This window comes from Chelmon rostratus, chromosome 7 (genome assembly GCF_017976325.1).
Source record: "Chelmon rostratus isolate fCheRos1 chromosome 7, fCheRos1.pri, whole genome shotgun sequence".
Taxonomy (NCBI): Eukaryota; Metazoa; Chordata; class Actinopteri; order Chaetodontiformes; family Chaetodontidae; genus Chelmon; species Chelmon rostratus.
In genome coordinates this window covers 2,716,076-2,730,804 of record NC_055664.1, presented here as the reverse complement: position 1 = coordinate 2,730,804, position 14,729 = coordinate 2,716,076, and the positions used below count along the sequence as shown (strand labels likewise).

Below are 14,729 nucleotides of genomic sequence, written 5' to 3'. Positions count from 1 at the left end.
TTCAATTAAAAAGTATGAGTGACTGCCCACAACAAAAGACGAAACCCAAGACTTGGTGAGGGCACCACATGCTATTCATTTTCTAAAGTGAATGGAGTCAACAGGGAGGAGCTGGAGAGCAGGGAGCCGGGAAGGGAAAAGTTCACTTCACCGAGCCACTCAATCATCTCTCCATAAGTGACTCTGTCATAACGGGGCTTCTTTTAAAAGCTTGTAAGCATCTGATTTCACAAGACAGCGTTGACAAGAGACTTGGCTTCAGCCCCCTGAAGTAAAAGTTCCTTGAATAGGAAGACGCGGTGCCCTCTTACATTTGATCCTCAGTGCAGGGCATTAAAAAGATTCAGTTTGACTGAAGATTTAGAAGTGAATGTTAATCATTTCCTATAAATCCAAAACTCAGGTTAAATTGCCATTTTATTTCACTTTAGCTGTTTTCTGACCAAAACAATGAGCTGAAAGATGATAAACTGCTCTGTAGCTGAGGAGAAATTGCAGAATCGAAGGGTTTTTCTCTGTAGGTTCATCACTTTGGGTGACCTTTTTCATTACACAAAGTCATTTGACCCATTTTTATGGCAAAAATATGATTTAAGGCAGCTTTAAATTAAATTATTAAGTTATGACTAACAGTTTGCAAGACACATTTTGTAGGAGAACACTCACATTTCTATACCCACACAAGACACTGTTCACAACACCAGAATATGACAAGGCACAATTACTGCGTGCAAACACATATCAGACGGGGAACAAAAACAAAACCAAAGTTGGCTCAAAGAAAATTGGAACAACATCTGTTTTACAGAAAGGCGTTATTCTTGGAAAAATATCATGGAGGATCTAAACAGAGAGAAAGAAATAGACAGAGATGTCGTTTTCTAGTGGGTGGCTCAAAGAAACCACACAGCCACCAGACAAGAAGTGCTATGGCACTGCCCTCAAGCCTCGTCCCCTGGACGGCCACCTATGACACAGACCTGAGGCATGCAGGGCTTGTAGCTGTTCTTACGAAGATCAGGTATTAACTGAAATGTGAAACCATCACTGGCAAGCCAAGATATGTGCATACTGTATAAAAGTATTAAATCCAACCAAAATCCTCTGCTCACTTTAGAACTGGAGTGGCTTTAACATAACATGTTGAATCATCCTACTACAAAAGCTCAACACACAGAAAAATTGAAGGGTTTGAAAAAAAAAAAAAAGGCACAAAAAAGATGAGAAAATAAGAAACACTCCTCTTTGGGATTTTTCTCCCCTGAGGAATGACTGCACAAACTCTGCGGAATGTGTTGAAAATATACCAGAAGACAAATGAGAGGTAAAGAAGGCGGTGTGCTGTGGCGGAGTATACAGTTGCATGCTGCCGAGGGAGCCAAGGAGGGGAGAAGCAAAACTCACCATGGAGTTTTAATGGCAAAACATCCCGCCCCAAAGAGGTAGGGTCTTCATGAAAGGGGGTGGGGGAGGGTGAAAGGGGTGGGGGGGGATACAGAGATAGACGGAAAAACCATTATTAAACTAGCACACTTGAGCAAACACACTTTTCACATTACATACTTTTTGACGTGTCTGTTTAAGTGCACAACACATACGAGGCAGGAAACAGAACGTCTGTGCGCTGAGATGGATTTGAAAACCTGCGGGATGGCTTGATGATTCATCTGCTCAAGCTGCTCTGTAAAGTGTGATACCATATATTTGGCAGATGCAGCATGTCCACAGACTTTGATTTTTTTCCTCCAGACATATGTCATGCTTTTTTTTTTCTGTCCCTAACTTTAAAGGGATTGGGTACATGTGCAGAAACCTGGAGATCTGCATCCAACCGTGTAAATACGACACAGAAAAACGATGGGAAACAGTCCTGGTTGTTGAGATTGAGAAAGAGTACGAAGAGGTTATCCAATTTGTATAATAACTGGGGACACCAATAAAACTAACAGCACTCGGGCACTGTTGAGACAAGAAGTTGTGTGTTTGCATGACTGCTTTTTTTAGTGTAAGTGTGTATTTATGGCCGTGCATTGTCTTGTGAATGCGTGTTTGGAAGCGAGGGTGTGGGCAAACGTGTGTTCACTGTGATTATGATAACAAGTACACAGTGTGTGTGTGTGTGTGTGTGTGTGTGTGTAGTGTAGTGTCTTTTTCAGGGTGTATTTCTGTCTGCCTGTCAGTTTGTGCATGTTTCTAATGTTTACAAGACATTAGGAGTGGGAGTGTGTTCCTGTGTTTATTCTGCATGTCCAGAGATAGTGACAGAGCTCCGTAAACAGTTTACAGTAAATAAGCCTTTTCCCTACAGCAATAAAGGTCCGATGAGACTGAACTCTGTCCCCGCCAGCCAACCTCCCCGAGTCATGAAAAACAGGATCCCCAGCCAACCAAAGCACTCTGCAGCACTTCTTCATTTCATTGCATTCGCTGCATCCGCCTGGGCCCTCCCAACGATAGCACACTGTCTTCAATTAGTCTTGGTACATGGATGTGTAGAGAAATGTTACTCCGGGAGACAGGGAGCAACAATTTGCCCTGGAATGTCTTACTCCTGGAGGGCAAGTTGACAAATGAACGTGGTGGTTGGTGTAATGGAGGCCCCTGGTAAACTGCCACTTATCAAAGAGCTACAGAGGGGGGTGGATGGTCTCTAGCGTCTGCTCTCCACTGAGCCTACTGAACCTGCTGAGCCCCCACTCTGGGCCTCCAGCTGGGTAAATGGATGGACACCAGTGGGAGAGTGATGGACAAATGGGGTGAGATCTCCATGGGGGTGGCAAAGGCCAAGTAGGCTTTGGGGTTTACAAGATGCCTCTTTGAATTTCTCTGTCTTATTTTCTCGGAACTTATTGTTGATGGAATTTATTGTTAGTTGCAAAGAAAGTTAAAGAAAAACTAAATATCCTACAAAAACAACACTGGCAGCATTTTGGCTCACGAAGGTCTCATCCAGAGAAGTCCCTTCTCTTACTTTACATTCATCTTTTTAAGCAAGGTATACAGTCGTCTTTTATACGGTAAAAAGAAAATAAAAGCAGCTGTTATTACCCAACAGAACAGTAACTGAAAGGTTTACAATTTTAAATAACTAGGTGTTTATAGTAGAATGGCTGTGCTGTCAACATAAGAGACAATTTGAGCAGAATGCAAATGCAAAGAGCCCCAAAGAGTCCCAAGAATGTTTGTACATTCTATCATGTACAGCATCTTCAAATTAAAATAAATGATATACTGTATATATATATATATAGATATACTTTTTTTTTTTTTGCAGTGCTACAAAACTCAACCTCAAAATTTGTGTTTCTAAACACAAATGCCATTTTACACGGTAAAATAATTTGGTCTTTGTTGTCCTATAAGACACTTCACCATCACATCTGATGGTCGATACACCGAGACTTAAAAGCAACAACAGCGGAAGACATGACAACAGTGTCAGCGACGTCTGACCTCGCCATGCATGGCAAGCTCAACTTCAACATGTTCTACACTCTAACATCTCTCCCCAACCACTGTCTTTGGGTCCTGTGTGTGCATGTGTACATTTCAGGCCTCTGTGTAAAATAACAATGGAAAGAAAAGACTGAATTTCCAACAAGGGGATTAATGAGGTGATTCTTAAATCAGGGTGTGATTTGCTGGAGGGAGTAAAGGGGAAGTTTGCATGTCTCAGAGACCTGGTTGTGTAAAACACATAAAATGTATGTAATCATAACATCCCTTGTGCAAACTAATTTCAGTTGGGAACCTTTGTTGCACATCGTCCCCCTTGTTTCTTACAAATGTAAGCATTTTCTTCACGGTTAAATCTGGTGTGATTTAATATGTTACACTGAATTTCAGCATCTGCCTTTCAGTTTGCAATGACGAAGAGCAGTTCTTCTTATTACCAGAAAGAGGAATCTGTCATGATGAAATAAGTGGAGTTTTTAATTGGGTGAACCGGTTGATTCTTTAAGCAGTGTTTTTCATGACTAATTGCTGCAAACCATAGAGATGTGCTGTGACACCGAATGCAGAAAATTTCAACTTCGGTGTTACAAATCCGAACGTCAAATTGCACACTGCTAACAATAAAACAAAAGAATGAGGTCATGTTGGGAAAACTGTCCACCATGTTGAGCTGGCAGTAAACAGTTTTGACCACAGTGTAGACAAAGACCGCCCAGCTATGTGACACACTGCCTGATCCAGCACGTTTGGTGGAAAAGAGTCCCACACAGGTCAGTGGCATGTTGGGAAACATCAGTTAAACATGGGTCAGTGGAGTAAAAGGGGTGTAAGACTGTGAGTGGGTGTGTTACTGAGAGGAGGCAGAGAAAGAGGAAGAGAGTCAGCAGAGAGGGGAAAAGAGCGAGAGTAATCGACCTGTGAGGGTGACGACCCCACTCCCGGAGAATAATCGTTTGCACATTCATCTCTTAACCCGTTGGCCCTAATAGCAGCTCCGCCTGGGCCATTAAAAAGGGAGGGAAGTGAGGTGATTTGTGCAAATGGTTTAGTCTTGCTGCCATGTGATGCTGGGCATTGCATTCTTAAAGCCCCTTTTTGGCTCTCGTTTCAGTAAGGCTATGTAAGACAATGGCTCTAGCACAGGGCTGGCTCTTACATACGTATTAGAGTAAGCTGAGGGTACATCTGCAGCAGGTCACAGGGTCTCATTCTCTCGCTCTTGTCTTTCTTGCTTCCTCGCCTGCACTCTAGCTGCATTTGCTTGAAAATGGCAGCAGGATTTGGTCAAATGTTTTGTTTTGTTTGCGACAATCTCTCCATTTGGATTTTCACTCGTCTGTGTTAAAGTCACACTGTGTGTAGATGGCATAAGCGTGCAATTGTTTGCCTGCTTGCGAATTCAAAATTTACCACTAACACGCATTTTGACAATCTGTCCTTGTAGAAGTCTGATGACTAGATACAAGTGGACATTCCTTGGAGTTGACTGTTCAAATATTGCGGTCTCAATCTTTTTCAGAGATTAACTTCTGACAGTGACATTTCATCAAGAGAGAATCTTTTGATTTTGTGACCAATGTCTTTCCACCTCGGGATTTAATTCATCTGGGGCCAACAGGAAACAAGAGGTCAGGTCAGAGCCGACACTCCTCTCCTTGTTTGGGACTCCCGGGACGCTCTGAGGACTAGCAGAAGCTTGGCTGTGCACCTCCACTCCCTGACCTGGCCTTGTCTGGGAGGAGGTCATCAGGAGGATGCAGATAAAATCATCCTCATTTCTTTGATGTTCAAAATTTGAGGTAACTGAAGACAAACTGCAACATTTTGAACGTTGGTGGTCTGTTGGCATGTCAGGGTCTATGAAGGTATCCTGGCAATTGGCCTGCCCCCCCCCCAAATAAGTAAAAGCTCCATTAACATGTCTATCTACACGTGTTGTGTGTGTGTGTGTGTGTGTGTGTGTCTCGGCACAGTGCACACAAAGCCAGCCTGGTAGAGAATGTAGGTTAAACAGCTGGTGTGTTCCTCTGCTGCCCTGCCAACAGGGATCTGCTCATACAGGTGTAAATACAGCTGCTGGACGCTTCTCTCCCTCTCTCTCACACACACACACGCACGCATGCACACACACACACATGCACACACACATGCACACAAAAAAAAAAAGAGAGAGAGAGGGCTGGCTGCACAGACAGACAGATGGTGCCCGGGCACTCCTGTGCAAGTACAGCGTGAAAGCATATGATATCAGCCCCCACTCTAGGGGCCAAACCTGCTGCTTCACTCACTGTGTGTGTGTGTGTGTGTGTGTTTTTGGTGAATTGGTGCAGCCGTGTGCATGCAGGAGCAGGCCGCACAGCTGCATGTCCTGATCCATTAACACTGACACCTCCTCTGGACTGGATGGATGGATGGAGGAGTACTGAGGCAGCATACCAGGCCTGATACTGTCCCGAAGAGCCAATACAGTTGTTTGAGGTATTTCATGACGAGGTATAACGCGTACAAAATGTGGAATATCTGTAGAATTCTTACACATTGAGATGGTTTGCATGTTAAGGATAATTCTCCATATTGGTTATTGTACATACTGTATAACAAATTCCATAATAAAAGAACAAAACCAACAGTGAATGTATCCTACAATAAACCATTGTGGACGTATCCAAAGCCTGACATATTTTACTCCTCTATGCCATAGAGCTCCATTGTCGTTCAAAACCTGCTGCACTGGGTGACAGGTTCCTTCATTACCATGAACACACACACTGCAGTTTATTTTGACTCGTGCTGCTGCCCCAGATACCCATCAGAACACCTACTGTGGACTAATCCACGGCTGAAACTATTTCCCAACAAACGCACTATTTCCTCCTGTTTGAGTAATGTTTGTTAAAAACTACAGTGCTGCAGTTAAAGTATTTAGCTTTCTTCAAATGAAACTACACTCAGCTGCCAGTTTATTAGGTCTATCCTGGAATAGGATAGACCAGGTCTATCCTGGTCTATCCTATTCAAGTGCAGCTCTTGTTTGGTTCATTAGTTTTCTTCACACTCATTTTGGAGGCTGTACTTTGTGCTGAGGTATACTGTGTTATCCTGAGTGCTGTTTCTTCTTCTTTAGTCTACATTTAAAAGAAGTAGACAAAATATTAGAAACACCTCCAAATCTGTGACCTGCGTTTAAAGATATACATCATCGTTGCTCACGGGCGTGGAGCCGAGTGTTAGTTGGGAAGGGAAATGACAAAGTATTGAGAGATCACAACATTGTTTTTCATTTTTCATGGAATTTGTTGACCGTAAAAAAAACACAAGTGAAATAACGGCAGCATCATCCTTAAAGAAAGATGAGGAATTTCTCACAAATTTTCAACAATACCAATCTCTATTGTCACATTCAGTGACAAATTCACCTAAGTAGATTATGATTAGCAGTTCTCTATCACCAGTAATCCCCCTTTAATGAGATCATGAAAGCTTTTACATTCATTTCCTCTGACATATAACGAGTGATATTTTTTTAGATTTCTGTTTTCCTCTGAATCTCCAAAAAAAGATTAGTAGATGAACTGAGCACAAAAAGAAAATGGGCATCATCTGTATCACTAACTAACACAAATAATTTGCAGAAAATCCAACGTGACTTCATCAGTCATTTAAACCTAAATACCTTTTAGGTGCTGGCTGAAATGTCAGGAGCACTGACAACCATCAAGTGATCGAATGTTTGGTCAGTTTCTTCATGTTTAATCAGATAGTTCCTAATTCAAGTCAAAATTCATTATATATAGGCAAAGGATTAGCATTTATAATTGTTGAATAATCGATCAAAGAAACATGTATGGCATTAGCACTAGTATGGAAAGTTTAAAACAATGCCCAGTCCCTATTTCATAACAGTAACTTAACTTAAGTGCAACTCCAAAAAATAAACACTTAGCAGCTGTCCAAAAAGAGAGAGCACTGAATAAAGCTTAAAACCAAACACAGGGAAATATGAAAAGGCATAATGAGGCTGCAGGGCAGTGACAGCTTATTGCCAAAGATAAAAAAAAAAAAATCGCAATGAGTATTTAGACGAAAAAGACAAAGCAACAAAAAAAACAAAAACAATAATAAAACACAGTTGAAAAAATGAGAAATATCAAAATAGAGACACAATACAAACAAATAAAAACATCTGAAAAAACAAGTAGATATTGCAGATTACAAAAAAACAAAACAAAACAAAACAAAAGAACTGTTTTTTTTTTTTTTTTTACTGAGCCTCTCAGTCTGTAGAAGATGACCTGGGACATATTCATCTTTTTAAGGCCTTCAATCAGAGACAGCGCACTGAACAGTCATTTCCTGTAACTGTCACATGGGTGTCTCCACTGCCCTGCCTGCCCCAGGTCCCCAGTCTATTCAGTGCAATGGGAGAAGTGAACCTGAGCACAGATTATGACTCTTTGATGACTCTATGATTCTGTTGCCCCATAGTCACTGGAGTAAATATTCAACCCATTTTTCCACAAGCCACATATCTTCTGAACGTTCTGACACTAAAACAGCATTTGTCAGACGGGCAAATCAGGTGAAAATTGACTTTGTTTGAGACCCGCCTCTGTCTCAGCTGCACACTCTCACAAGATCATGAGATCTGGAGCGAGCATATTAAGATAGCAGATAAAAACAAGCTAGAAAACAAAGCATAAAACACTACATTTGTACTGTATCTGGTAATATCTTGTTTTGATATGGACAAGCAATAGTGTGTCCCATTTCATGCCACTGGCACAGCATGGAACGCAATGCTGTTGTCACAGAGCATTTTTGCTTAAATTCAGACTAATTTTAAGGACCCAACATTGTATGACATTAAATATCACAACTGCTAAACCAAATGCAAACCACCAGCAGCAGGACATCATAATAAGTATACCAAAGCAGGACACCACAGTAGCCCAAAAGCAATAGTACATTTTACAAACCAAATGAACTTTGCAGGTTATCTTAATGATTTGGAAAATGGCCTGATGGTTTTGACGTTGACCGCAGGATCAGATCTCTATTGTCATTCTCAAAAGCTCACTTATCAAATATCCCAGGGAAATAAATCCCTCGCCATCTGTCTGAATCATTATAGCATTTCCTATTCAAACAGGGCATGAAAATTACATTTAAATGAAAATATTAAAATCTGCCCATATTTGTGGAGCCACCTGTACTGTATGTAAATGCACTTAGCAAAGGCCTGCAGTTACTGATGGTCTTAAAACTACATGATTTCAATGCATGGCAAAGATCCAGGTGAAAAAAATAGGCCAGAGGTGCATCAGAGCAGAGCTGGCTCTCTTTAAAAACCGAACCTGTCTCGATACGCAACTTATCAGGGTTAAACTGTGTTTACTAAGACATGAGTATGACTTTAAATATTCTATTTCTGTTTTTGATATGCATGATGTGTTTTATCCGTTTTCCAAACAGCCCCCAGGACAAGTTCGTGTGTATGTTGTGGCTCATTACCCTATGCAAAAAAGTGGTGGCCTGAGACAAAAGAAGTCCAGGAGCATCAGCTGGACGTGTGAGGGGAAAAGCTTTGGCCTACACAAGGCCACTGTTGACACAACGCAGTGTTTTTACAGTGTGATTAATGTAGAAAGATGGCAAATCACTGACTGAAGTTCAAGATATAACGCAGTGTGATTGAATTTTTGAGTTTGTGAGGTTGCCTATAAGCCATTTTAACTCACCTCCTCTGGAGACAGACTTTTTGAGAGGTTCCAGTTGCACTATTTTTACAAAAGGGAACTGGAAGCATAAAAATGACCATAATGAAAAGTTGAGAATCTAATTTCTCATTTTGAAAGTTTCAAATTTTCAAATTCATGTAAGTTTTTATAGTACTGCCAGTGACAGAGAGCTCACATCCTGCAGATGGAAAAGTTGGTGCTAAAAGTTAAGTCTAAAGGCAGGAAATTTAGAGATCATGTTTCATTTTGAACACTTCTGATAAATTGAAATGTATATTTATTTTCTTCTATTTTCATACTACTAACATGAGGAAACACTTTATTTAAACCAGTAATTAGTGGTTGTATACTGTTAATAAACAGTTAATAAATGGTTTATAACCCAGTGTAATGATAAAGTTAACTTAAAGCTATGCTACAGTTTTGAGTAACTGTCAAGTACTCCATCTGTGAAGTGTCTGTAACTGGTGTTTAAAAAAGATAATGAATGACAATAAAATAAAACACAGTTGTTCACAAAGAAAATGTGAGCATTTAAAATAAATGTAAGATACATAGTAGTATTTAATTTCACTATATGCAGTAATAATTCATAAACACTTCTACACTCTCCATGAGAAGTGAACAAACTCCACCAGCTGATGAAGGAAATCTAGTCAGCGGACTTGAAGTTAAGCTTATTTTGTCTACTATTCCTATTTCTATTTACATGAAGTGAAGAATGAACCTTGAAGCTCAGCATTTCTTCATGAGCCTTGAGTACATTGAGACAAAGCTCGAAGCCGCCTGTGAATGTTTTGTACGTGTAAATAAACAGTTAAAAATGCTTTATAACAAACTGCACGGATTGGTGACTGTGTGTAATCACATATGATTGCAGCTGTATTATACTGTATTATCAATCATTCACTAACTGTTTAGACACTTTATAGAAGTTATAATCACCGACAAACTCATCAATAAACACTTAGATTTCTCTGCCAAGTCACATTATATTGTGTTAGAAATAACTTATTATGTGTTTAAAGACAGGGGGTATAGTGTAGTGTTAGGTCTGAGGAGTTGCTTGATAAGTCCCACTGAGGTACGGATTCTGTGACGGGATCACTTCATACTGAAGCAGCGTTACACATGTGTTTCATAAACTGGACTTCCTGTGGGGAATAAAGGCTGAGGCGTGTTTGTGCGTGCGCTACCTACCCAGTGCGTTTGGTGATGGTGCCCAGGGTCATGGGCTGTTTGATCTGAGCCAGAGGCAGCACCACCGTGAGGCTGGGCAGCGGGGACAGCCGCGGGTTCCCCATGTTGTTGTTGGTGAAGTTGTTGTAGGAATCCTGGCTGCTCAGCTTGGCTGCAAACACACAGACATGCAGGATTATCAAAAGTGTTTTCAGTGAGCAGGACTGGATGTTCCCTGGACAGCCAGGTCAGAGAAATCTCCACAGACATTCAGAGGTCTGAATCACAGGTTTGGAGTATAATAACAGATAATAACAGTAATATAACAGACAAATATGTCAGTCAGTCGAGAGCCTTCTCAGGTAACAGTCACAGAATACTGAGAATCACACTGCCTTTTACACATGATTTCAGTGTTTAGTCGAACCTTTTTCAGCTCAGTGGTCTTTACAGACACCATTTCTCAACAGTGCTCAATTTGAATTAGATGAAAAATGATTCACTTTGTTCATTCATTCACTTTAAACTGCAGACTACACATTCAGCAGAACACTAGAGAACCTTCTTACACAACTAAGACACCTTTCTTTCAAAGTAAAATGCTTTGTTTGAATACTGTGTTATATTTTATTTCTACCAACCCACCCCCCCAACACACACACACAAACAACACAAGGCTGAGTTCAAGGCCTCCTGTGGAATGATTGGAAATAACTAGCTCAAGATGCTACGTTACAAAGGCTCGAGCTCGGCTTCTAGTGCCTGGCAGTCTGTTAATCAAGGCCAATCAACAGGCCTTACACACTGGTTCAACACACGCACGCACGCACGCACGCACACACACACACACACGCACACACACACACACACACACGCTGATGATTCTAAGAAACACATCTCATGTCACATATCCCATGCAGCTCCAGCCAAACATAATCAGACCATGTCAAAGGGCTTCTTAAAGGCCTAATGACCTTAACCAGCTGCATCAGGAGAGAAGCCTCCAGTTCACTGACTATTTAACTTAACACATACAGTGGATGATACATTTCAAGACTATCTCTTTGCAAGGTATACAGATAATATCCATATTGGGAAAAGCTAAGTATACAACTGTTTGCATGTTGTATACGTATGACTTTTGTTGTTTTCTTTTTTTAAACAACAAAGCCACATTTTTCTGAAACTCTGAAATCAGAACAAAGATGAATGTGGACAGCATCCTGGTCAGTAAAAGGCCTGTTTTATGACAGATTTCATTTCTTGCTTTTACCAGAAGCTACATTTTGACAACTTTATTACCCAAGGCTTGTAGCTGGAATTAGCAATAATCAATTTGTGTTTCACTGGAACTGCCTTCCACTAAAGAAAAAAACCCTATAAAACCTGGTGACCATGTGTTTGTGGAAGCTGTTTCTGGAAAAAAAAATGAGGCTGCTGCATCTTTGAAACAACATTTTTCAATGCTATGACCATCACCAAGTTCCTTTTACCTCCATTGTACTGGGCTGGAGGCACAACCCTCAGACAAGCCTATTTCTGGACCAACCTGGACAAAATAAAACTATCTACATGCCTACAAACAACTCGAGGTAAGTGTAACTATCTGGGTTTCTAAGATGACCCTTTAATACAATGAGAAAAAGACACTGTCACATACAAACAGTTACACGCTAACATTTCTCTATAGGGGATCAGAAATGCGGATTGTAAAACAAATATGTTTGTAATCCTGTGACAATAGCAGCAACATAAAAAGCATATCCTGCTGATTCAATGGACAGCCCGTGGAGAATTCCAAGTTCAAGTGCTTTCAAAAGAAATAAAGAGCAAACCTGTGGGTGCACCACAATGCGCTCTTTGAATGTTTTCCTTGTCCCATTTGTTGCCTTAATAGATGAGTGACAGCCGCGTAACATAAAGCAATGAAAAGGATGGAGGGGGGACGCGGAGACAAAGAAAACAAGGCGGACATCAAAGGTTACAATAAAGGTAGAGGAGGAGAGTGCCTTGTCATTATTTGGAAGGAGCAATCAAGAGGAGGCTGAATGCGAGCGGAAAGGGACTGCTGAGTGTTTTGGTCCAGTCTTTTAGATCATTAACATGTAGCTCTGAGTTTCATTAGTCCTGCCAAACCTCTGCTTTGTGGTCCTCCAAAGGCCTGTCTCTTAGACCTCCAAGGGCCCACAATGCTGCATGACCTTTGGATTGGGAGCGGAGACCATTACACAAACCTGTCCTTCATTTCCTTCTGCTCTTCTCTTGGTCAGACGAACACAGGTCTGTACCAGGGCAGCTCCTGAAAGCTCTTCACATTTCAAAAGTGCTACGCCCCCAAAGCCCGGGCAGTCACCTTTTGTATTGAGGGGAGGGGGCAGAGGAGAGAAAAAAAAATCTGCACAGGAAGCAGCCTGAAAAGACATAATGGTGCTTCGGCCAAGAGTGGAGAGTGGGGATTGGGGGAGGGGGGCGTTGATGAATTTACCTCATCCAAAATGGACATTTCACTTTTACCCCACTGCATTACTGGCTGTCATCCCACACCCTTAAAATCAGCCTTGCTGAGGATAGTTGAACAGGTGTGGCTGGACTGAGGTGGGGGGAGATGATCACTGTCAAACTGTCATACCAGGCTGGGACTCAAGGCCAGGGAGTCCTAAATTATCATCGTCCCCGGTGATGACACGCTAGTGCGGAACGTGTCGCAGACCACGCACTGGCAGAAGATGATACATGAACAGCCTCAGACAGCAGGGGGGTGTGGGCGGTGCATGTTTGTGTAGGTGTGTATGTGGTGGGGCGTTGCGGACAAAATGAGTGAAAGTATGGGGGAGTGAGGGGCATTGATCAAGAAAAGGTTTAGCTTCTATAATGCAAAATTAGTCTATGCACTGAAACGAGCGTAAAAATGTTTTTCTTCATGCTTCTTTTTTCTAGAACAGAACAGTTAAACTTGAAAAAAGTTGAAAAAAGGTTTTTGTGCTTCACACTGTAAAGCATGAAAAAAGGTTTTTTATTCATGCTTCACAGTGTTGTAGAAACACACACTGAAATGAGGTTCAGTGATAATTAAGTCACAGTAACTAAAAAGAATACCTGGCAACACACACGAAAAGCTCAAAAGGTGATTTTTAACCTGAAGGATCAAACTAATTGACATTTTATTGAAAATGTAGATGAACACAAAAACCAGGCAAAAGCTACTCTCTGCACATTAATTGTTTTTTTAAAAACAAGAGGTGCCCCCCCTCACACACACTTCAGACTAGCGCACAACACATTTTTCACCTCAGTGTGATGAGGTGGAAGCGGAAAAATAACATAAAAAAAAAAGACTAAATTCAATATCGTTCTTTAAGATTGTCATCAATTTGACTGAGTGTGCATCAAAATTGAATACAACTGAAATTGTGCAATGCAAACTTTAATGACTAAGTGCTGTCTTGTTATTGTTTTGATTGATTTTGTTTTCAAACATTTTCATATGTTTCATTAATTCCCTTATTCTCTGCTTTATTGCAGACAAAATGAATATGAGAGCTACAATATAAATGATTCTTGATGACATCTCCGACAAGTGATGCCGATGATTGAGAAACTTCTGTGGATGACAGTATACAGATACAATTATTAACACTTCCTGTGCTGTGATCAGTGCAAATAATAGCAGTGGGCCAGGATGGCTTGTTAACAAAGGCCTGCATCCAACGCAATTCTGTGAAATTGTACTTCTCTGCTCTTATTTTCATAGAGAGAGCGGTGGAGCAGACATACAGTATGCAAACAAACTGAATAAGTGTGTGTCTACATCCACCTGTGGCTGACTGTGGAGATTAGGCCTGTAAATGTGTCCACAATTTCACAAAGATTCTAATTTACTGAACAGATTTGCATTTGTGCATAAACAGACATTTACTCTTAGAACTGACTTCGAACTCAAAGATTTGAGATTTACAGACAGTTTCAGACATTATGATCATGTTCAGGTTGGAGCCACACAAACAGCATTGCTGGTATCTTCAGTATTACTTATAATACACTAATAAACTGAGAGACAGAGTCTGTACAGAAAAAGGTAGACAGAAGGCCGGAGAGGAAAAAGGCTGACCAAGGCTACCACAAAATGAAGGAGGGAGAGAGAGAGAGAGAGAGAGTGGGAGAGCGAGGTAGACAGATGAGAGGCGTCTGGCAGACAGATGTAGCTCTAGACGGAGGCCATGATTTGATTAATGACCGGGGCGTGATGTGCCCAAGCACTGATACATGACATCCCCATGGAAAGAAGATCTATCAATGCAAATCCAGCTCCGTCGCCGTTGTCGAGAGAAAAACTCTGACCCTGCCAAAAAGTCACAC

General features: G+C 41.2%; 1 protein-coding gene across 1 annotated transcript in view; it reads right to left on the bottom strand.

The window, feature by feature from the left end:
• Window positions 1-14,729, bottom strand: part of bcas3 (BCAS3 microtubule associated cell migration factor) — a 320,907-nt gene that overhangs the window by 221,248 nt on the left and 84,930 nt on the right. The window contains exon 16 of the mRNA XM_041941180.1: window positions 10,395-10,545. Within this exon, the coding sequence (XP_041797114.1) occupies window positions 10,395-10,545 (151 nt within the window). The remainder of the gene's footprint in view (window positions 1-10,394; window positions 10,546-14,729) is intronic.